Raw genomic sequence first — 23,997 nt, 5'->3', positions numbered from 1 at the left:
GGGGAAGAGGGGACAGTCTCAAGGGAGACAGTGGTCCTCCCAGGGAGGAGGGGGACGGCAGGCCCCTCCTGCCCTCCAGTTTTATTGGGAGTCCCTCTCAAGCCTGTCTTGACTGCAGCATAGGAGCTGCACGGAGCTCCAGGAGAGGGAGGCGTGGTGCTCAGAGTTGACTTCAAGGAAATCAAGTCCCCTGTGTTTGTGTCACTCTCCTAGCCCCTGTGTGGGTTTGCTATGGTCTCCCCTGTTTTTGTCACAATTTCCCCTTAACTGGTTCATTACCCTTTGGACAGTCCCCACCGAGCTTTTTGTGATGATTTGGATGTCAGGGTGCCGGGTTGGGACGGAGTCTTGCATAGTTTCGGGAGGGTCCAGGGCACCTGGTAGGGCATGACCTGATCTTTTTTACTTAAGGGGAGGAGACCATGGCTGGGGAGGTTGACATACCAAGCCCCCTTCTTCTAGGTGCTTCTCTGGCAGTCAGAGCTCCCCGGAGTCTCCAGCTGTCCAGCTCGCCCGACCCGGACCCATTAACACTGAGGCCGGATCCTGAAGTGAGGTTCTGATTGGCCCAGCCCAGGTCAGGTGTCCAGCCACAGCCGAATCAGATGTGGCCAAGGGGGCGGGGTCATGGCACAGGCCCCAGGACTGGCTGCACAGGGAACCGTGCGGACCGTCCCGCAGCGCGCCCACTATGTTCTGTGCCAGTTCCTTCCTTCTCTCTGCCCAGCTTCTCACTGCATATTTTAGGCTGCTCTAGGCCAATCATAAGCCACTTTGCTGAGGGGTGAAAGTGGGATACGGTCAGTCGGGGATGCCATATCAGGGGTTCCCTGTGGGTCTCGGGCAAAGGCGCACCCTAGGAAATGGCTATGTGCCCATCATGCTCCCAAGCAGGTCTTTGAACCTCTCCATGGCTTCCCTGGCACATGCCACAGGGTCACTGTTGGAGACAAGTTCCCAGGCTGTTGGGTTGGGGTCTGCCTTGCACTGGGACTTCTGGAGTTTTTGCTGGAGGAGAGAGGGGTCCGTTCTGCCAGGTAAACACGCTCTCTGGCACACGGAGGCCCCACGCAGCACTTGAATCAGAAAACACACAGGTTGGGTAAGGAAAGCACGATTTTACACACACACACACACACACACACACCCCTCGGTAGAAATAAAGAAACAAAAGACTAATATATCTTTTTTTTAATTGTCATTTCACAGCTCCCCCCTGCAGCCACCCCCACCCTTCTCTTCAATGGCCACTTTTGCAGGCTACAAGGGACCAGGGAACAAAGCCCGGGCCCAGGGCAACCCTTCGAGGCTGCCAGGCCGGGAGAACAAGTCACAATTACAAATGATCACAACAATTAGCGCCTGTACTTGGGCAAGGGCAGAGTGAGGAGGCCCTGCTCCTCGCTGTCAGCAGGCCTATTTGGCTCTATTTGGCGGTGACCTTGCTCTGGAGCCGGTTATATTCCTTCAGCCTGTAAACCAGATTCAAAACAAAGAAAAATGTAAATCAACAGTAACAACAGGGCACTCAGCTCAATTAGTCCAGGCAGGACCCCGTGGGGGCAGCTGTGTGTTAAGATGTTTGAGAAGTTGTCTTTTTCTTCTCTCCACTCTCCCATCCTGGCCCCTCCTGCCCTCCAATCAGGGTAAGGTAATTAATTTATCTTAGGGGGAAAACATGTTTGTCATTGTTGAAGACAAAGCGTTTAACTGGCAATGGGAGAAAGGAAGAGGCCATTATGAAATCCCGGTGTGTGCTGGGCCATTTAAAAGGGTTCACAGAGTCATCCAATACACAGGAGGGCCTAGAGGGTGGGGGAGGGGGAGGTGACTGACTGCAGGGAGGTCCTGCTGGAGTCAGTGTCTGAGGTGGCTCCAGGGAAGAGAGACTGACTCTGGGGGAGAAGGGTGGCTCTGTCCCAGGGTACATTGCTCTAACCTTCTTCCTGACCCCAAAGCTGGATGGGCAGGCCTTCTACTTCCTAGCTGGGTGACCCAGGACAAGTTACTTAACCACTCTGAGACTGTTTCCAGGGAATTGCAAATTTGGGTAAGGATTAAGTGAGGCACCTAGGACTGAGCCTGGGGGTGGGGGCTTAGTCTGCAGTAGCTGCTGGTAATGAATGACCCTGTATGCCCTTGAGGACACTGGCCTTGGGCTGGGGGCACCTGCTGCTGGGCACTGGGCTCTTCCTGTGTGCCAGGGTTGCCATGTGCTTGATTCCCCTGAGCTCATATGGAGCCTTCCCTGCACCTGTGAGCAGGTGCGTTTAACACCCTCACTGTGACTCGAAGAGGTTGGGAAGGGGTCTGAGACCCTACTGCAAAGCCAGGACTTGAACCTGGGTCTGAGGGACTTCAGACAACATAAATCTCCCGAGTGGTGGAGAGCCATGTGACTAGGGGGGTCTCCCACTAGACCTTCAGCCCAGGGTGGTGACATAATGGCTACTTTGTACTGCTAAGCCATTTCCTTGTCCACCCTGCCCAGGAGAGCTCACAGAGGAGTCCTGGGGTTGGAGGGGCTAGAGTGAGTGTCAGAGGCACAGGACAGGACAGGAGCCAGGAACCGGGACGCCAGGCTCTGCTGCAGCTGTTGGCTGTCACACATGCCTTCGGCCCCACTGAGGATGGGAGTAGCTGGGTGCAGAGCAGGCGTGGGGGCTACTGTGGGCACATGGACAAGAAGGTAGGTTTGTCCAGGGCAGGGCAGCCATCAGGGGAGTCAAGGTCCCATCAGAGCCTGTTCCCCACCTCCCTCCACATCTGGGGACTCTGAGGACCCAGCAGGGCCCACAGCTTCTCACCTGAGGGAGTTGATGTTGATGAAGCCGGTGGCATCCAGGGGCTCATAATCACCCTGCACGTTCATGCTGCAAGGAAGGTGGACGCCTGTCAGCCCACGGGGCCTTGTCCCCAATCAGAGGACGGCTGGGGCTGGGGAGCTCCACCCTGTCAACACCCAGACCTCTGTGGGTCCCCCCCGGCTCCCGCACTGTGGCTTTTCACGGGATTCCAGGAGCCCTATTCTGGGCTGGCACGGGCCACAAGGTCCCACAGGGCTCCCAGCAGCCTCTTCCCGGTACACAGTGACAGGCAGGGGGCTGCCAGGTCTCGGGAGGGGACCAGTCAGAACCGACCCCATGGAATCCTCCTCTAAGCCAGAGCGCGCCATCTGCAAACCAAGGAGGCCTCCGAGCCAGCTCTGCCCCCAGGGCGGTGGGCGGCTCAGAGAGGGTCCAGGAAAAGTTGAGGACATTCAGTGGCCCGAAGGGGCACAGACTGGAGCAGCCCGATGGTCCCTCTCAAGCTGCAAGGATGCCAACAGCTACAGCACCAGCATCTCAGTAAAGTCACCGTTTCCCTTGCTTGTCCCCAAGCCAGTCCCCCTAACCCACCCTGGAACCTGGGCGCCCACCACCTGAACAGTGCCGGTCACAGGCTGCAGGACCCCCTCTGCAGGCGCCACCCTCCAGACCAGACAGCCTTCCTCTTCCAGCCTTCTCCCCCGACCCCACCCCCACGCAGTCCTTCAAGTCTGCCAGGCTGGGTTCGAAGGCTGGCTCTGCTGCCACCGTGGGGAAGCCTCACACAGGCTCCTGGGGCTGCAGTCTGTGCTGCGAATGCGGCTGATGGTGGCCGTTCTCAGTGACACAGCCGGCTCTACAGGGCACCATGGCTGGGACTTGTCGAGCACACTGCCTCGCCCAGGCTGGGCGTCCACCACGGACACGGGCCCAGGCGACCCATTGCCCAGCGCCTGGTTAGTAACTGCACTCGGGCACGGTCTCAGGCCGACTCTACCAGGCCACCCTGAGCTTCTGAGAGCAAGGGGTCCCCAACATGTCCCACTCGGAATCAGTAACTTGTTTTCATGTTTGCAGAACTCCAACCTCAGGATGACCTCAGTCTCAAGGTTCTTGTTGACAAGGAGGTGGCCTGTCCCCTCAGGAGCCCTCTTTGGGGAGAGGGAGGGAATCTGCCACTTTCTGCAGTTCTGAAGCTGTGGCTCTTGGTGGACTGTGGACTTTCCACTGGAGCAAACTCTGCTCTGCCCTGCCAGACCCTGCATGTTGTGCAGGGCTTGGGCCCTGCCTCCCCAGGCCCTGCAGCCAGGACAGGGAATGCTCCAGAAGCCACCCCATGCTGCTCCTCCCTTAACCCCACCCCCCATCTCCAGGGCCCCATTCCTGCAGGGGAGCAGCTGCTGGGCTTCCATACACCCCTCACTAAGGAAAGGCTGGGCCAAACCAGACCACCAGGCTCCTCAAATTGCTTTAGCAGACCTTGCTTGGGGTGGTGTGAGGGGACAGGAATGTCTAAACACCCCCCTCCACCAAACCACAGAACAGGCTTTGGATAGCCAGCCTCACCCCTGTCCTCATATCCCCCACTTTGCAAGGACCCAGGACTCAGCCTGGGAAAGATGGGTTGCAGAGTCCTTCCCCTCCCTGTCCACAAGGTGCACTGTCCTTGACTACCGCCCCTCCCAAGTCCAAACAAATTCTTGCCAGGTGCAGTGGTGCACACCTGTAATCCCACCAGCTTGGGAGGCTGAGGCAGGAGGATGGCAAGTTTGAGGCCAACCTCAGCAACTTAGCAGGACTCTGTCTCAAAACAAAAAAATCAAAAGGTCTGGGGATGTGGCTCAGTGGCAAAGCACCCCTGGGTTGGATCCCTGGCACCAAACAATCACAAAATCTCCAAATTCTCCCAACCCCATTCAAGGTGGGGCCCTTCTAGATGGCTCCAACAATCCCTGCAAAGAGGAGCCCACTGGGAACAGACTTGTCCCACGAGGCCACCAAGAGTTTCAAGAGGTGTTTCTGGGGAAAGAAAAACCTCTTTTTAAAATTGTGGTTTGGGGTTTGTTGTGGGGGGAGGTAGAAAAAGAGTTTACAATGATTTTTTTCGCCTCCCCTGACGGTCTGCAGAAAACCTCTGTGCTTTTATTTTTGCTCATTCGAGTGGCTCTGACCTGCTCTATAATTACGTTACTTTCTACCCACTGTGCCGCGGCATTTCCAGTTCTGCTACCTCTTGCGGCTTCCTCGCTGGTCCCCGTGAGGCTGTCACTCAGGGGCTTTCAAGGCAGCGATGTAGAAATCAAAAAGAAAAGGGAAATGGTCGGAGACACAGTGAGAATAAATGCTTCTGCTTTTTTCTCTTTTTTTCCCCCTTTCCCTTTTTACTTTATTCATTTAATCTCCCTCAGTGAGACTGTAAGGCTTAATGAAGGGTTGGACAGATTATTAGAGGCTGCTGATTGGGAGGGGGAGGGAAGAAAGAGCCAGAGAGAGAAAGAGAGAAGATAATTTGACATTTACCCCGACTGATCTAAACTGATTCGGTTATATTTATGGCTTATAAAGTGTTTAGAAAGATTGAAGGGGGGGGGGCAACTCAACATGGCAAAGAGAAGGGAAAGAAAAAAATAATATTGACTGCTAAACAAAACTCGTACCTTAATTCCCAACCGGCCCCCGGGAGGGAAGAGCTGGCCTGGGCCTGAGCTGGGCCGGGGTTGGGGCCCATGCCAGGTGGGGCTGCCTGTCCCTCAGGGGTTGCTCCCCACCCTGGTTTGTCCAGGTGACCTCCGAAGGAGACCTGGCTCCCCAGGGAAGGCAGAGCCCCCAGGCTGTTGCAAACCCAGGAGTGGATAAGACTCGCTCTCCCTGGCCCCCCAGCTCCCTGCACCGCCTGGTCTTGGCGGGGAAGCTCCTCGAGGCTCTGTGGTTGGCTCCCTCCTCTGGGCGGCCGGGCCCAGCATGCCTGCCTCGCTCCCAGGCTTCAGCCCAGCTTCCCCCCTTGTGAGACCCACGTGTCCTCGGCCGACCAGCTGGTTCTGCGGGCTGCCTCAGAAGACCTGCGCTCAAGGCATCTAAGCCAACATGCATGAGCCTTCAGGGACATCCCCTGGACTCTGCGATCGCTACCCCCATGCTGCTCATGGCCCCCCAAATCAGGACGCCTGGGCCTCCCACCTCCCTCCACATCCAAGGACTTTCAGAGCCACCTCCTAACCTTGTCAAATCTGTCTGAGTTTTTTTTTTGTGCATCAGGGATTGACCCCAGGGGCACTTAACCACATTCAAGCCCTTTTTATATTAGAGATAGGGTCTCATTGAGTTGCTTAGGGCCTCGCTAAGTGGCTGAGGCTGGCTTTGAACTTGTGATCCTCCTACCTCAGCCTCCAGAGTCGCTGGGATGGCAGGCGAGCGCCATGGTGCCCAGCCAGGCTCAGGAGGTCTGCATAGCTCTCTCCCTGGTCTGCCCCCTCAGGTTCACTCCTGCGGTTCCAATCGAGGCAGCATCTCCACAACCCTAGTTTTAGACCAGCCATGGCACCCTGTCCTGCCTCCCAATCCATTGCCATCTTTCTCATTCCACATTCCGGGGATGGTTAGGTTGGTACCCAGGTAGTGGTCCTCCACGACACCTCACCTGCTCTGGGCACGCATCTGACATGTGCTCCGGCACACATTTACTGAGGAAGCCATTAGATGTGACACTGGACAGGAGGCGGAGAGGGGGCACCTACCTCACCAGCTCCTCGTTGTAGAGAGACAGTGGGGACTCCCGGCCGAGGATGTACACCTGGCCCTTGAAGACGGACACCTGCACTTTCCCTTCCACCCGCTCCTGGGACTTGGCGATGCAGTGGCGCACAAATTCACACTCAGGGCTGTGCCAGAAACCTGCAGGGAGGAAAACACGAGGACACTAGGGACGGTCCCTGCTGCCTGCCTCAGCCAGGGCCCGGGAGGACGGGGCTACAGGAAGGACGTGATTTGTAAATGGCCGGAGAGGAACATGCTCCCCACCCGTCTGTGACCTTGCAAAGGGCGTATGGGTGAGGAGGGGAATTTCTTATCCCTGAGATGTAGTCCCTTCCTCAGGGTCAAGAGGACAGTGGCCACAGACACTTAGGCAGTGTCATGGCCAGGCAAGGGACACTTGTCTCGGGCCCATGCCCCTGGGGCTAAGCAGCACAGGTGCCCAGGACAGGCAGCTGGGTGGTGTTCAGGTCAGACCGACCAAGGATGTGCATGGCCTTCGCCTCCTTGCCCCACTTCCCCACCTGTGAGTGGGGGGCCAGGGCTGCTTCTGGGAAGAGCTGGGCCTGGCTGGGCGGGCCCCTGGAGTCACTGAACCACCCTCTATAGCCGCTGGTGTCAGCATCTAGCATTTTCACTAGGAAAACAGAGGCCCACGCCGAGTCCTTCACCTGGACCAGCTCTGGGCCTCCACATGAGCAGCCTGCACTGCGGCCGAGCAAGCGGGGTTCAGGAGGGGCCACAGGCATGCATGGTGCCAGTGGGGGCTGGGCTCTGCCTCTGCCCTGAGCCAGCAGCTTTCCCCTCCACGGCTGGACAGTCAGAGGCCTGAGCCATGCCCCCGTGAGCTCCAGGTGCTCAGTCTCATTTGTCCTGGCCTTGGTGGCCAGCTCAGACCTATGGCAGCCACAAGCCACCTCCCGACTCTGCTGAGGAAGGCTAGGACCAAGGAGGGTGCAGGTGGCCAGGGCCAGGGCTGGGGGAGGGACAGCCCCGGGAGTAGGGTTTCTGGGAAACAGAGCTGGGAAGGTGAGCCCACCTGGGGGCAGCTGCAGGCCAGATGGCCAGATCCCTGCCCTGATAAGGGGCTGGGTCAGCCCAGGGACCTCGCTATTGTTGGAGCAGGGCCTGGGGGCACCTGCAGCGGCTCAGCTCTCCGTGGGAAAGGGGCAGGCCTCTGGGTGGGGTCCTGTGACTTGCAGAGGTGTGGGGGAAGAGGTGGGGTCCTCACTCTGCAGTGTCCTGGCAGTTGAGGTCCCATCCCAGCCTTGACAGGTGACTCAAGGCCCCCGTGACTTGTTTTCCTCCTTGACATACTGAGGGACTGACTGCTCTCCAGGCGGTGCAGACTCAGTGAGAGCGCCCAGGGCACTGGGAGCTTTGATCTGCGGTTTGAGCACCATGACCTCTGCCAGCACTTCCTGTGCACAGTGAGGCAGAGGACCAGAGATGCAAAGGGCCTGTCCAAAGCCACACAGCAAGACCACGAAGGAACCCAGGTCTGACGGAGCATTCTTAAGTCTAGCCCAGGGCTTTCCCAGCATACCACTGGACCCCCATGGGAGGGGACAGTGTCCTTTTCCCTCTGTCTATTTTATTTGGGATAATTAGCCCATGAAGTTCCCAGGCCGGAAGGCAGGTGGAGATGGAGCTAGAGATAGTGCGGTAGAGATCGGTGGGAGCAACTGGCCTGAGCTTTATCTCCTGCCTCCACCTGGGGGGTGGGGGGGGTCTTTGGCTCAGGTTTCTTTTCCCAGTGGACCTGGCCTGGGATGAGGATGTGACACTGGCCCAAGCTTCATGGGGGAGACCCGCCTGTGCTGTGGGTGGGGCCTGGGGCCCAGCTGCAGAGGCTCCCCTCCTGGTGCCCTTGAGGCCCAGCCCAGCCCTCTACACAGGCAGGACTCCGTGGAGTTGTGCATTGTACCCATTTCACTGCTGAAGAAACTGAGGAGAGGGGAGAGGAGGTGAGCTACGCCCCCCAAGTGACCTGCTCCTCCCTTGGTCTCTTCCAGGGAACTGCAACTGAGGTCCTGCAGGGAGACCAGGACATCTGGGACAGGGGAGGGGGAGAGGGAGCTGCCCAGACATGGCCAGGCAGAGGCAGGGAGGTGGTGGTCACAGAAGTCGGGGCATGGAGGGGAGGGGCTGGGCACGTGAAGGGCCTCCCCCTGCTCCTGTGCCTCAGTCTCCCCCCCGCCCCGTGCCCTGAGGCCACCGGGCACCAGGGAAGCTAGGTGCTGTGGCAGAGTGGTGGCTCCGCAGAGGAACCATACAGGACTGGGAAGAGAGCCGGCTGCCCCCCGCCTGGCACCCTGCAGTTGGCAGGAGGAGAAACGGAGGCTCAGGGAGGAAGGCCATAAACCAGCCAGAGGCCTGACCCTGTCTCCGGCCTCCACACTCAGAATCCAGGCCAGGCGTTCATTTGGCTTCTCCACTCCTGCCCTGATCAGAGGCTGGACAGGGTCCATGTGCTCAGCCCTCCCCAGGAGCGAGAGAGACGGGGTGATGAGAAGCCAAGGCACAGGGAGGGAAAGTGGGGTGCTGGGGCCAAGCCCGGGTCTACAGCTCTATGCGCCCCTTGGGAGAAATCACATAAACGGCCCCCTTGGGGCTGTGAGGGGATGGTGGCTGCTGGAGGCTGGCTGGGAGGCCCGTGGGGCCGGGACATCGCAGGACCTGGGCAAAGTCCATGCCAGCCAGAACCCCTCTCCTCCACTCCGTGGTTTTGTTTGCTTTTGAATCTCCTAATGGCTGTAGCTCATTTTGGGATTTAGAGGGCTCCTAACCCAGGCAGTGTGGCGCAGAGGCATGGTGCCCGCAGCCCGGGGCCAACCTGTGCCCCAGACACCCAGGGCTCCCCTGTCCTTGCTGTGGCACCCAGACCACTCCTTGATAAGAGTTCCCCTGGGATCCACTGGAGTGACCAAGAACTCGGTATCTGAGGCCAGCCTGTGCTGAGTTCAAGGCCACCACACAGAGCAGTCATGACCTTCGATGACTGTCTTTGCCTGAGCCTCAGTTATGGTCAGACAGTGGCCCTTGGTTCCCAGTCCAGGGCCTGGCAGCGGGGGAGCAGGGGAAGCAACGCCAGAGCTGCACTGGGCAAGGGGCCGCTTGGCTTCTACGGACACCCCCTGAGCAGCAGGGCCAGGTGCCCGCTCCTCTGCTGCACCCCGCCACGTCTTAATGATGCTCCCACTTTGTAACCAAAATCTACCTTGCAGCACTGAAATCCTGTGGTGCTCCCGAGCCCGCAGGAAACAATGGCATTTAAACACCTGTACCTGGCAAGGGGGTCTCAGCTTCAAAGCTGTCTGCAACAATGCAGTGAGAAGTGACTCCAGCCGATGGTCCCGCCCCCTGAGACTCTGGGAGGAGCTATGGTGGATCTTGGAAGGGCAGGAGGAGAGGGGAGCAGTGCTTAGCTCAGGGAGTGACGGGCATCATCAAGATGTCAAGGTCGCCCTCAGGCAGCAGCCTGTCCCCCAACAGCTCACAGGGCTGTTAGAAACGATTCCCCAAATCAGAGACATGTGACTATTCCAAACTGGGGGTCAGAAAACATCTTCTGTGTGTGGCCAGAAGGCCAATGCTTTAGGCTCTGTGGGTCCTTTGGTTTCTCAAAACTACTGGACAGCTGGGCATGGTGATGCTTGCCTATAACCCCAGCAGCTTGGGAGGCCGAGGTGGGAGGATGGCAAGTTCAAAGCCAGCCTCAGCAATAGCTCAGTGAGACCCTGTCTCTAAATAAAATGCAAAATAGGGCTGGGGATGTGGCTCAGTGGTTAAGCATCAAAACACTAGACAGCAGGTACAGGCCACATGGACACCCAGAGTATGGCTGTCCCATTAGAATTATTTATGGACACTGAAATATGAAGTTTGTCGAATTTTCACAAGTCATAAAATAGCTTCCCAACTATTTAAAAATGTAAGCCAGGTTTGGGGGCACACACCTCTAATCGCAGCAGCTCAGGGGCCTGAAGCAGGAGGGTCACAAGTTTGAGGCCAGACTCAGCAACTTACAGAGGCCCTAGACAACTGAGTGTGACCCTATCTCAAAATAAAAATGCACTTAAAAAGGGTTTGGGGATGTAGGTCACTGGTAAAGCACCCATGGGTTCAATCCCTATCCCTAGGACCAAAAATAAATAAATAAATAAAATAAAAACATAAAAACCAGGGGCGGGATGGTGGCTCAGCGGTAGAGCGCTTGCCTAGCATGGGCGGGACCCAGGTTCGATCCTCAGCACCACATAAAAAAATAAAGGCATTGTGTTGTGTTCATCTACACCTAAAAATAAATATTAAAAAAAAAACAAAAACATAAAAACTATTCTTAGCTCACGGGCTGAACAAGAACAGGTGATGGCTGGATTCGGGGGGATCCCTGATGTACAACATGGGCGTCAGCAGGCCTGATTCCAGCTCATGGGCAAGGCGTGGGGCTGGGTCTGCTGGCCTGGAAGGTGGGTGCCAATGTCACCCGCTGACTCCTCCACTCAGGGACTATGCCTGGGCCTGTGGCCACCGCAGTGGTTTCACGGTCAAGATCTGGCTCCTGCTGGGGGCAGTAGCGCACACCTATAAATCCCAGAAACTTGGGAACTGAGGCAGAAGGACCACAGACTCAAGGCCCACCTGGCGACTTAGGGAGGCCCTATCTCAAAATAAAACAGAAAGGGCCGCGATGTGGCTCAGGGTGGAGTGCCCGCTCAGCATGGGGAGACCCTGGGTTCCATGCTGAGTCCAGACTGGATTCCTGGTCCAGCGGCTCCCTCAGGCAGTAACCAGAATGGCTCCAGGTTCTGCCTGGGGACAGTCTGACTCAGGGTCAGACCCTGCTGGGCCACTTCTGGCTAGGTCATTTGGAACAAACTCCTTCTCTGGGCTTCTGTCTTCTTATCTATAATAAAATGAGCTATAGGTCTCCTGGGCAACATGAGGACCCACGGGATGGCCTGTGTCCCCCACGGCACCCAGCACCTGGCACATCTTGCTGCAGGCTGGCTCCTTGGGAATGAGACGGGACACTTCCCTGACCTTGCTCTTACCGATCCCAGGGGGAGGCATTGCCCTCCCTTCTCCCTGCCTCCTCCCTGGCCTCCAGACCGCCTCAGCCTGCCCCTTTCTCCCCCCCAGCGCCTGGGGTGGGGGTGGGGCTGGGGGACGGAGGGAGAGTCACGCACCAGTATATACCAGCTCCGCGAATTTCAGGCCCAGGCCCTGTTTGATTTTGCGCACCTCGCGATCCATGGTGAAGGCCTCGATATCTAAATGAGCGTGGTAAAGGATGGTCCCTGCTGGGGTCTCGTAGATACCTAGCCATTTTTCCAGGCAGGGGGAAAAGGAGAAAAAAGAGAGAAACACATGAAACCCAAACTGTCAGCAAATGACAAAAAAAAAAATAATAATAATGACTCATCTGACAGGAGACAAGCCGGTCGGACCCATTCACTCCCAGCTTGCTGCAAAATGCGCCTGTCATTATGCTCATGCTGGGGCCACGACAGTCCACTCTGCGGCTTGTGGAGAAAATGTCTAGATGCCCCCCTTTGAAGAGGCCCGCAGACGTTGGAAAATGACAGGGTTTCGGAGCAGTTCCCCCCCTTCCCAATGCATGCCCACCGGCCTGCGCTGAAAACCTGTAATTAAACCAACTACGGTGGAGCCCAGGGCCCCAAATATCCCTTCCTTCCTTCCACCAGGGAGGGGGACGGCGGTGCGCGCACGCACATACATGCACCCGTGTGTACATGCATGCGTCCTCCATCAGTGGCCTGGGGCCCAAGTGAGCATCTGGGCTGGCCCCACTGTACAGATGCGGAAACTGAGCCCTCGAGGAGAAGGGATTTGCCCAAGGTAGAGCTAGGAGTCCCCGAGTCCCTGGCCCAGTGCTATCTGCTGCCCTGTGGGCCAAATGACCCTGGAGGCCCAAACCCAGAGGGTCAAGGGCATGACCCTTGCTCAAGTCTTCCCCCTGTCAACCTGCTTGGGCCAGATGGTCTCCAAAGTGACGCAGAAGTGCCTGCCCCTGAGCTGGACTAGGTCCATCCTGCTACGCTTGAGGACAGAGACTGTGAGAGGCAGGATGGTCGTCCAAGCTTGGCTGGCCCAGGCCCTTTCTTGGACAGGCAGTGTGGCCTCTGTCCTGTGTCCACTGTTCTGATGGGAGGGACAGTAGCCCCCTCCCCATACATTCCACCCTGAAAGTTTCCTTCCTCTGACCACATAACAACACTAGAGGCAGGATGTCAGTCACCCTGAAAATGTACCTGTCACCTCTGCACACTAGGATTCGCACACCCACAGGGGCACATGCACAGGGCCCCAGACAGGAGGCCGCCCAACGCCCTTGGCCAGAGGACAACACTGTAGTCCAGCCACACCATGGAACTCGGCTCCACCTTCCCAAGGAAGGACTTTCAGGGATGACCCAGGACTGGCGCTGAGTGCAGTCAGCCAGTTACACGCCAAGGACAGACCCCACTGGACTCCAAAGGACCCCAGAGCAGCCACACATAGAGAGACAGAAAGCAGCTGCTGAGCTGCAGGACAAGCAGGGGACTTAGTGTCTAATGGGGACAGAGTTTCAGCTTTGCAAGGTGACAGGTCCTGCCAGTGGACGGTGGTGGCGGCTGCTTGACCATCTGAATGTACTGAATGCCACTGAATTGTACCCTATGCTCAGGAATAGTTAAATGGTATGTTTTGTTATCATATTCGATTATAGTTAAGCCCCTCCCCTTTTTACAAAACCAAACTAAACCAGCAGGGAGAATGTTCTTGACTTTGAAATCCAAACGGGGCATGGGGAAGGCTATCAATGAGCTTCTCATGTCACAAACTAGAAGCTTCCTCCTCTGAGAATTGCCCCAGGAGGGCAGTAACTCGTCCAAGCCAACCAGAGGGGGACAGGGGTGGCATCTTAGCCTCCCGTCTTGGTTCCAGGTTGCCTCTCATGGCCCTCAGCAGGTGATCTAGTCCCGAGCATGAAGGAAACACCCAGGTCCGAGGTCTCGGGTGAGCCGTGGGTCAAACCCCACACAGAGACGGGGCGTGGATCTGGTCATCATGTGCCCGCCCCCCACTCACTGTAGAGACTGCAGCTCTTGTGCAATCTCCACTGTCCTTCTTCTTGTGACCTGTGGATGGAAAATGGCCCTGCTAACATCCCCCTTTATGCAGGAGGCTCAAGCCCTCAACTCCCTCGGGACACATCGTCACTCTTGTAAATACGTTCAAACAGGTTTCAGTGTCAGCTTCTGCAAATTAGAGAGGGGCAGGAAGCCTGATGGAGGGAGAGACAGAAGGAGTGGTACAGAAGGGCCACTGCAGCGGCCTGAGAACAGGAGACACCGGAACTCAGCACAGAAGCCGGGGTCACTCTTTGGAGGACAGGATGGTTCCACATAAGCCACCAAATCCACCACCTAATAGTCCAGCAGTGTGTTTACAGGAGCTGAGCGCAGGAGGCTGGGAACACCTGTCCCCAAACAGCAGAAATGCTGACGAGGCTCAAGGCCAACTTTTCAATTACCCTAAACCTTCACCACCAAGAACAGAGTCATTTCCCAGGAGCCACCAAGATGCGACGAAGCTGGCACCTCTCATCCTGGCAGAGCAGCAACTCAGTACTTCCTGGGTCGGAGTCAGGTCTCCTAATGATTTCCTTTTTCTTTTCTTTTCTTTTTTTTTTTTTTGGTACATTTTGAAAAAAACTAGAAACTTGCCAAACCCGCCCTTGCACCAGTCACAGGTAGTGGTGGCAGCACTGTCCTGGGCAGGCCAGTAGCAGGAGCTTCTGCAGTTGCAGCTCCCAGGGACCAGGCAGCCGCCCTGGGCCTCTCTCCTGACTGTGACAACTGTAAGGCCGAGCCGTATTTGCAGAGCTGGGGCTGGAACCGCATCTTACAACCCCCTCCTTTACAGAGGGCCTGCTTGGCTTTGCTGGGGAACTTGGCCCCTTACGAGTCCTCTGAGCCCCAGGTGGGCAACCTGCCTGGAGAACACAGGTCGCCAAGTTTCTGCGGCATTTCCTCTGAGACCTGCCTGAAGGTAAGCGGAGACAGCGGTCCCTGCAGGCCAGGCACACCCATGGGGTTTTTCCAGAGGAATTCGAAGGGCCAACCCCAAGGCATTACTTCCCCACAGGCCAGAGAGGGGCGGACACAGCGAGAACTTTGACTTGCCTAAGGTCCCCTAGCCACTGGCCCACAACAGGTGTCCCCAGGAAAACAAGGCCAGCAGCCCCAGGAACAAACAGTGCCCAGGGGGCAGAGGGGCCCGCAGAGCCACCTCCTCCTGCTCCCCCAGAACAGCCGTGGCTGGGGGCCTCTGAGGCAGCTCCAGGAAGGGCCACAGCCATGACCTGCCGGCCTGATGAGGTTCCTGTTCCTTTCCTTATGCGGTGTTAAAGTTAATCGTGGCTGATCAAAAAACTGGTTTTTAGGCTGCTGGTGGTGTGTGCACGTGTGCGCGCGCGTGTGTGCATTTTAAAGCTCTCTCCCCTCTCGGCAGGGGTGGGGGGCACAGATGATTTCTGTGTGTTTCTACTGGGAAAAAAAAATGACTTAAAAAAAATTGGTGACAGAAACCTGATGCTAAAAGACTATGGATTCTGGCTTTTGACAGTCGGCATACAAACCACTGTGCAAAAGGAAGGAGGACGTGACAGCTGAGCCTCGCGTCGCCGCAGAGCAGACAACAGACATCTTCGGAGTGACACGCACAGCGGCTCCAAGTGTCTATTTTCATCTCCCCGTGTTTACAGGGAAGACAGAGGTGTCAGCACCGCTCTGCGGAGCAGCTTCAATCACACCGTAATTACTGCCAAGAAGGTGGGGGAGGCGAGGAAGGAGGATGAGGAGCCGGGGGTGGCAGGCGGGGAGAGTGGACAAGGAGGAAGGTGGGACCACACAGCTGCTGCGGCTTAAATCCTTCTCATCAGCCCCAGGTTGCCAGGTTAGCCCTCGCTGAGGACTGGGAAGAATTGAGTGGACCTGCCAAGCCAGCGGGGGGTGGGTGGGTGTTAGGCACCTGGGCCAGAGGCTCCAGAGGAAGGGATTTGGAAAGGCCAGGGGAAGGAGGTTGGCCGGAGCCCAAGGGCTCCCCTCTTGGTACCAGGGCCGAGGCTGGAGGCGGTTGCCATGGTGACGGGAGGCCAGTCGGGGTGGTGCCCAGCCACCCTCTGTGCTCCTGGCGCCTGTCCTGGAAACAGGGTGGATCTCTGAGGATGGCCACCGCAGGCATCTGGGACGAGAACCCCTCTGTTTCACAGGTCACCTACACTCTGCGTCTGGAATGTTCCAGCTGAGCAGAGCCTCTGGGAGGGCTGGACAGGGGGGCAGCCCTGCTTCCTTCCTGACCAGAAAGTGGAGGGGCGAGGAGGAAGTGAGATGGGGGGAGGAAGAGGGAAATGTCCCGGGAGATGAGCACAGGAAGCAGACTAGAGGGACCACCGGAAGAGGGGAGACCAAGAGAAGTGGGGCCCACAGAGCGGGGAGAGGAGAGGGAGGGAGGGAGGCGGGTGGGCAGCCCAGAGCTGGCTGGAGGGGTCTGGGCCAGAGAGGAGGGGGAAGGTGAGCCGAAGGACACGCCGGCTCCTTCCCGGCTTCCCCCCTGCCCGCCTCCCCCTCTCCTCCCCACTGATTTCATTTACTTCACTTAATTAGCCCCCCTCCAGAGTTAAAAAGATAATGTGATAATGGCGATGTGAACAGCCACAATACAGGGGAGCCACTCCGTCTGCAGATTCCCAGCCCTCTGGCCCTGACCCCATGGCCCCTAGCACCTCCTGACCACACCACCCCAGGCCCGGGTCCTGGCACTGACCAACTCCCCAGCTCCCCCTCCTCCCTGAAAAAACAAGCCCTTAACGAATTTCAATTACGAGCTTTGTAAAATCAATACAAATGACGTTCCCCCTTGTACACTGAGATACGGACAATGGCATCGTCCGGCCATGCCCTCAATATAATTGGTGATTATCAGCATCTCCCGTTTCTGTCCACTTAATAAATACCTCATCACGGGGATCCACGACCCCTCACTCATTGTCCCTGTCCCTGCTTTCTCACAGAGAAATATCTGGAGTGGAGAAATAAAAACAGGCCTCTCCCCGAAATCATCAAGTGAGAGGAAAACCATCAAGTTAGAACTTGTGAGGGAAATGACAGATCCTCCTCTAGGTGGAAGTCTCAGAGAGAGACAGCAACTTGCCTAAGGTCATCCAGCAGCGTCTTGGAATTGGAATCCTGATTTCCTTCCCCAGGATGGTGTGCTTGTCAGACTAAATTCAGTTCTTTTAGGGACAGTCCCCCATAGGTGCACACAGTACCTGTGCCGAGTGAGGATAGCTCGAGACGTTTTCCTCCTCAAGTGGTGAAGAACTAAGGAGGCTGGTACAAGCTGTTGATGTCACAACTCTGCCTTTCTGGGGGATGAGGCTCCAGTCTACACCCAGACCCAACCCCAATCCACTTCACAGGTGGAGGAGTCAAGGCTCCGGGCGCTCCGTTGCTTCCCAATGGTAATGGGGCCAAGATCAGGACTCAAATCTGGGGCACAGCTTGACTTGATGTGTGCAGTGACGCATGCCTATAATCTCAGCTGCTGGGGAGGCTGAGGCAGGAGGATCTCTAATTTGAGACCAGCCTCAGCAATTTAGCAAGGATCTAGGTAATTTAACAAGACCCAGTCTCAAAATAAAAAAAAAGAGCTGGGGATGTGGCTCAGCGTTAAGCCCCCCTGGGTTCAATACCAGGTACCAAAACAAGAAGAAGAAACAAAAAACAAACCTTGACTCTCAATACTGGATCTTCCATGTGCCTCCCCAGCTCTGCAGGGGTTCAGCCCCCACTAGCCCCCACCCACCACCTGGAGTACTCCTGCTCCACCCTCTCATTCGACCCACTGAAGTCTGTTCTACTACCACCCCCTCCGGGAGGTCCTCCTAGGATAGTACTACCCAGGCCTTCAGTACAGTTCTGCCCCCCCCCACACCCAGCAGGATGCCATTTCTCAATTGTAACAATCCTGATCAATTCATAGTGCCTGCCAACACCACTAAGCCACATCTGGAGTCAGCAGAAGCGTGCCACGATCGATTAGTGATGCCTACCATGGGCAAGGCAATGGGCAGAGTAGTGGACACGCCAGAGCCCACTGACCACACCCAGAGGGCCTAGGCTGCCTTTGTGCCCACCCGGCATCCCCCGAGGACTGGCCTCACCTGCGGAGCACCTCCCTTGAGCCTGTTCCCCTATCCTGTTTCTCCTGGCCTTCCTCCCCATGCCTGCCTGGTCCTGCTGCCCTGGGCTGGGAGCAAGCCCTCTCCCCTGCTGCCCTGGGTTTCCCCATCTGGAAAGTGAGGTGTTGGCCTCTGGTCCCCAAGGTCCTGCCAGCTGCCTCTGGAGGACGCCCATTGTGCCTGCTCCCAAGGGCAGGTGGAGACAAAGGGACATTTAATCAGATGTTAAATAGGTGAAGAGACAAAGGTGAGCAGGATAAAAGGGAGCAGCTAATTAGTGACATTGTTCTCCACAAGGCCTTCCCGAGCGCTTCCATTGAGTGGTTTCTCATGGACAACGGCTGAGGGAGGAGGAGGAGGAGGGAGAGGCACCGAGGCTCCAATTGAAACAGGCTGGAGCCAGGACGACTCTGGTCCCAGCCTCGGGATGACTACATTACACCTGGGGAAACTGAGGCCCAGAGAGAAGTCCAAGGTCACTGAGTCAGGCTGGGCAAACCTGGGTCCAGAGCCCGGGACACCTGGCCTCCCAGACCAGCACCCAGGCTAACGGCTAAAATCTGGCCTGGGCCCTTGGGATTTTAGGAAGTTGGTGAAAACGTCCTGCAGGAGAAAGGGCCCTGGCTCCCTTGGCCTGGACTTGATCAGCTGCAGGAGCTTTGCAAGTCGACGCTGCGCAAGGTGACGTGAACACCCGCCCAACACCACCGGCTGCTACAGGTCCCGGCGCCCAGTTCCGGGGTTCTCGCTTGCTGAGACCCCGTCCTCTCCCCCAACGGCCCCTCAGAAGGAAAGCTGCTCCACACCCGGCTGCCCCTGGGGCTCTGCCTGGGACCCCCTGGTTGGGCAGGAGGGGAGACTGAGTCCTGGAGAGGAGGGTGAGGTCAGTGAAATGGCAAGTGACAAAAGGAATCAGACCGTGGTTCCTCAGACAAGACAGTGGCACCTGCTGGGCACTGGCCCTCCCCCCGGGGCCCTGCCAGGTGCAACCAAAGTGGCAGCCATTCCAGTCCGAGTAGATGCCTGTCATCCCTGGGTTCTCCCCACACCAGGGGTGAGGCGGGGACAGGCCCTCAGGCTTGGGCTGGCTCACAGCGCCCACCCCTGGCAGGATTCCCACCCTGCCTGCCTGGAGAGCCACACGACACAGCTTTAATGACCACAAAATCGGCCCTGCACGGTCTGCCTCCAAACCTGGCCGACCCGCCCCTGACACAAGAGAGGGTGACCTCAGGGCCTGGCCCCGGCCCCTCTGAGCCTCTCCCAGGCCCTCAGGGCCCTCCCCAATCTTGGGCAGGTCCTCTCATAACACTCTGAGAAGCCAGTGGCAGAGGCCATCATCCTACTTTGCTGGAGAGAAATTTTCTGGGCGTCCTGGGGTCTCTGGGGGCTGGCTGCAGTGGCACACTGCAGGAGAGCTGGGCCCACTCACCTCGGGACTTCATTCCAATGAAGCGGTTCTCCACAATGTCGATGCGGCCCACGCCGTGCTTGCCCCTGTGGGGAGGAGAGGTCATTTGGATTCAGACACTGATGCAAGGCTTGGGTCAGATGCCACCCACAGGGCTGGGCTGGGGCTGACACAGAGGGCACAAGGTTGGCTGCACCCACCCCAGAGCCTGTGTGGTACATTAGCCTCCATCTCAGGCTCCAGGACTCAAGAGGACATCCGAGCCAGGGACCTGGTCCAAGTGCCCACTGGTTGAGTAAACTGAGGCCCGGGGAGAAGAGACTGCCTGGGTGACTGGGTTCAATCTGTTCTTCGGCTGTCTTTCCTGGCCCCACGCCTCCCCACGCTCATCTTCCCTGATCCAGCGGAGGGCTGGAAGCCCACGCCCGACCAACCCCAGGAGGCCACAGACCCCTGGGTTGCCATCTTTGTAGGCTAAAGGGTTTAAACGGGGACTGCAAGGGCTCTCCTGGCAAACCCATCACCGTGTCCAGGAGACTATGCCTGTCCTCCTCAGCCCCTGAACCCCAGCTGGGACCGTTAGTGCCTGCCCAAGAGGATGGTTCCCGGGTGGCTGGGCAGGCTGTGGGCACTCACGCGACTTCATTCAGGTACATGAAGAGCTCCAAGGAGGTCTGGTGAGTGGTGCCATCCTTGACATTGGTCACCTTCACAGGGACCCCTGGGGGCAGGAGGAGAGGGCAGTGGGCCTCTGGGACTGGAGCTCTGTAGAGGAGCCTGCGCCCGCCACCCCGCCCTCTCCCTGTCCTTGCAACGCCTTAAATGCATGTGACAGATATAGAGTCCAAATGACTCCTTCAAAGCCCTGTGCAGGTTGAGGCCCGCTGGGGGGAGAGAAGGGGCGAGAGAGCCCCCCAGAATGAAAGGGAAAATGCAATAAAAACGCTCGCAGCCCCCCTCCCATTCTCTGTGCCCCTTTTGCATTTAGGGACTGTGAAATTGGAACCAGGCCCTGAACTAATTGAATTTCACGCTCCACCATTGTCTTACACAGGGAGCACCTTCTGTCCCACCAGTTGCCCGGGGCCGCCTGGCGGAGGTGCGGCTGGGCGCGCGCACGCGCACACACTCGGCCCCTGCCACGTCTGTCAGGCGGACCCCTGCGCCCCAGCCCGACACCCCAGACCCACACACAGCCGTCTGATTGATGGGGGCGAGCCGGTGCCCGTTCTGGCAGGCGGGGTGTCGGGGACGCCCATGAATTCTGAGAAGTGGGGTCCAGTGTGGCAGGAGGGAGGCGGTTGTGGCTCGGCCAGGAAGGGCCGCGTCAAGGGGGGCGGCGAGGTGGGGGCGGTGGGTGGGTTCGGGGTTGACTTTGAATAGCAAGGGGCACCTTCCCGAGCGGTGTGAAATGAGCAATAAATGTATTAGAGGGCTAACAAGAGAGCTGTAACAGTGACAAAGGAAAGCTGTTCAAAGTTGGCGCTAATCCCCCACCCATCTGCCCGGCTCATTACCATGTAGCGAGCCATCGGGTGCCAATCAGGGCTCAATAGCGGCTTTGGAGTCTTTATTAGCCAGCCGCGGCTTGGAGGGGCTTCGCTCAAGCCGCTGTCAGCCTCGCCATTCTTAACCCCCATTTCCAGGGGTTTTATAACTTGGTTGTAAATTGCTATTAAATGTAAGTCTGCCCAATAATGAACCTTAAGCCCCTCTCGCCACCCCCCGCCTCTCCCCGCTGCCTTTCTCTCCCTCCCGGGTCCTATTATGGCCTTCACTGGGGCCGTGGATGGGGCCTGCCCGGGAGAAGAGGGGACATTGTTGGTGCGGCTGCTGCAGAAAGCCTCTTAGCGTTTAAAATAGTTAATAATTAGATTAAAACTTCAAATAAATTAACTAGAGAGTGACTGGGGACCAGGCAGGGGAGGGTTCCTCCCTCTCTTTTTTTTTTTCCTCCCAGACTGTCCCCAAATCCTCATAATGGATCATGTTTCTTCCCCAGCTTAGCCCATAGGGTTGCCCTGTTCCTCCAGGTAGGGCTGCCAGAGCCTGGTGCCAGGGACCATCAGCCACCTTCTGTTTACCTCTCCTGGGCTCTTGGGGTTCCCACACAGGAGGGCAGGATGTGCTGCCTGGTGCCCCACCCATCTTCTCAGGGATGACCCTGTGCCTGCGGGCCAGGCCTGGGCTGGGGAGCAGGCACAAAAGGACCCAGGACTCCAGCTGCCCAGGGGTCCACCTGGGTCTCAGCAGCCCCGTCTTTGGGGCATGGAATTCAAGGGTTTGAACAGTGATGGAGTTGCCCACTGACTTGGCTGGGCTCTTGGGAAAGGCCCGGAAGAGACTCACTGAGTACTAACAGTATGGAGACCTTACAGCGTCCGCTCAGCACCTGTGAGCATCTCCTCTATGGCTCGTGCTACAGGGGATTACACCTGAGGCCCGGGGGTGCCCGTGTGACTGCTATGTGACTGCTTCTCTCACCCTGTCCTATCTCTGAGGTGCCCTGGGGAAAGGCTGAGGTTTGGAGCCCCTCTCTCTGGTCTCTGTCCCCTCCTGGCAGATGTGTGTGGATGGATGGGCTAGTCCCCTTGGGCTTGGGATGGCCTCAAACTCCTCTTGGTTCCTCTTGCTCCTGTTCAGCACCACCTCCTCCAGGAAGCTTTCCTGATCTCTGCAGCCTACTGGAAAGGTCCTCTCCTCAGACCCTGGCACCCTCGCTCTGAACTGGGTCCTGCTCCTCCTGTCACCAGACATGCCTTGCCTCCTCCTCCCTCCTTTACAGCAAGCGATGAACACTGTGTCAGCTCAAGGCTGGGCATGCAAACCAGGCCGGCAACTATTTATCTGACAGCAGCGGGGTGACGGGAGACCAGGATCCCCCCACCCCAGCTCCATCTGTGCCTGGGGCTGGGGGGTGGCCAGAGCTGGGCAGCTAATTTAGGACTGGCCAAGGCTTAAGAAGTGGAGCAGAGGAGCCCTTGAGTCCAGCTGTATCGGATCTGCCATTCATCGAGCACCTGCCCTTGCCAGCCAGCTCTGCTGCGGGTCATTTCCCATACGGACCTCCTGCCACACCAGGAAAACAGCAGGCACCTTGTATCCCCAGGTCACAGGTGGGGAAACTGAGACCCAGGAAAGTCAAGTGACTTTCCCAAAGTCCCAGAGTATCTGGCAGGTGGCTGCTCAGAGGCTGGAAATTTGGATTTCCCCTCCCAAGCCGCGAGGTGTGCATGGATCACACTGTCTGGGGATGGAAACTGTTGGGACCTTGAAGCCCCTGCCTGAATTCTGGCTTCCAGGAACTCAGAAGAGGTGAGAAGACTTAGGACCCAAGCAGGGAGCAGAGGGAGCCAGAGCCCTGAGCATCAGCCCCCTTCAGGTCCCAGGGGTGCAGTGCGGTGGGCGACATACCTTTCTTGAATTCTATCTCAAGGACGTCAGGGGTATTGGGGGTTTTTGCTGGGTCCTGGGTCTTTGTGTAGAGTCCTGGAGGCGCTTGGTTCTGACAAAACAGAAAGAGGTTGGAGGGTGGAGAGTGCAGAGCCCCCAGGCAGGAAAGCTGCACCCTACCTCCTGCACCCACGCCCCTCTCCAGGACAGGAGACCTCTGGCAGGCACTTCCCCGCCATCCCGGCGGGTCCAGCAGGCTTCCCAGCCCCCAGCCCAGAGCTGGCCCCGCTGCCAGGGGCCTGGGAAACAAAGGGCTCAAGAAATCAGACAATTTTTCCCCTCAACTTGATCTCATCTTTTTCTTCGACGCCCCCACAGCTGGAGGTAGAATAGCAGGAGAGAAACAAGTCAGGCAGGAAAAAGTGCGACTTTGCAGGAGCGGCCGCGTTCCGCGGGCTTCCCAGGAGCCGCACGCACGCTCTCGCAGGCGCCGGGAATTGGGGTTTATTCCGCGATGACCGCAAAGCTAATGACTGCGCGTGACCCCAGCAGGTGCTCTGGCGGGCCGCGCCGTCCCCGGGGTCCCCGAGGTTAATACTCACAGGGAGAAAAGAGAAGAGCAAAGCAAAAACCATTTGAAAACACATCAACCTTTATGTATATTTGTTCTCGGGCGCGTTGGAAAGTGGGCCTCGTCTTGCCGCAGAGGAGGAGGGATTCTTGCTGCCCGGGACTCTGATTCCCGGCAGCCTCTGGGGGCCCCAGCTCCACCCGGCTGCGGTTTGGGCACTTGCCGTGGTCGGGACAGGGACCCATGGGACCTGCCTGCTCAAGTTCCTCCTGTGCCCAGCTGCTCTGCACACCTGCTGATGTCCCGCCAACAGGGTCCCTTACATCTGTGCCTTTCAAAACCTGGTGCCCATTCACCGTCGCCTTTGCTTCTCAGCAGCCCTGTCTGGTAAGAAAGCCAGACCCCACCGCCTCATCTACAGGCCAAGCCACAGAGCCTGTGGGCCAGCGCCGAGTTGCAGCAGTGAGTTCTGGAGGAATGGATGGACCGTGTCCAGCTGGAGGCTGGGAACACCTGATTGTTGGCGTTTAGAGTGGTGGAAAATACTCCAAGCTAGAGGCAAGACCTCAGGCTGCAGGGCCTTGAGCAAGCTGCCTTACTTCCTTCTGCCTCAGTTCCCTCATCTGTAAAATGGGGGGATGACACCCCCCATAATTTAAGTGCATAGACCGATTCTTACTGGACTCGAAAACATACCAGAGAACAATATGCAAGGCCCAGTGCAGATGGTAACGGGTCTGCAAGGGAAGGGACAGAGGGTGACAGGCACTGAGCCTCCTGCCTGTAAGAGTCCTTCTAGGACAGGCCCCAG

General features: G+C 57.5%; 1 protein-coding gene across 2 annotated transcripts in view; it reads right to left on the bottom strand.

Annotated features, from left to right (window-relative positions):
* Positions 1-1,176: 1,176 nt before the first annotated feature.
* Positions 1,177-23,997, bottom strand: part of Ass1 (argininosuccinate synthase 1) — a 45,630-nt gene continuing 22,809 nt past the window's right edge. For both annotated transcript variants that reach the window (XM_046451293.2, XM_058581846.1), the window contains exons 10-16: positions 22,637-22,727; positions 19,859-19,943; positions 19,244-19,308; positions 11,750-11,881; positions 6,542-6,698; positions 2,808-2,873; positions 1,177-1,472 (exon numbers count right to left, since the gene is read on the bottom strand). In XM_046451293.2, coding sequence (XP_046307249.1) covers positions 1,427-1,472; positions 2,808-2,873; positions 6,542-6,698; positions 11,750-11,881; positions 19,244-19,308; positions 19,859-19,943; positions 22,637-22,727 — 642 coding nt within the window. In that variant the 3' untranslated portion in view covers positions 1,177-1,426. The remainder of the gene's footprint in view (positions 1,473-2,807; positions 2,874-6,541; positions 6,699-11,749; positions 11,882-19,243; positions 19,309-19,858; positions 19,944-22,636; positions 22,728-23,997) is intronic.

Source organism: Marmota monax, unplaced genomic scaffold, assembly GCF_021218885.2.
Source record: "Marmota monax isolate L192 unplaced genomic scaffold, Marmota_monax_Labrador192_F-V1.1 WCK01_AAM20220418_F8-fsc00020, whole genome shotgun sequence".
NCBI classification, from domain to species: Eukaryota; Metazoa; Chordata; class Mammalia; order Rodentia; family Sciuridae; genus Marmota; species Marmota monax.
The sequence above is the reverse complement of the archived record's forward strand: the minus strand, read 5'-3'. Positions and strand labels throughout refer to the sequence as shown.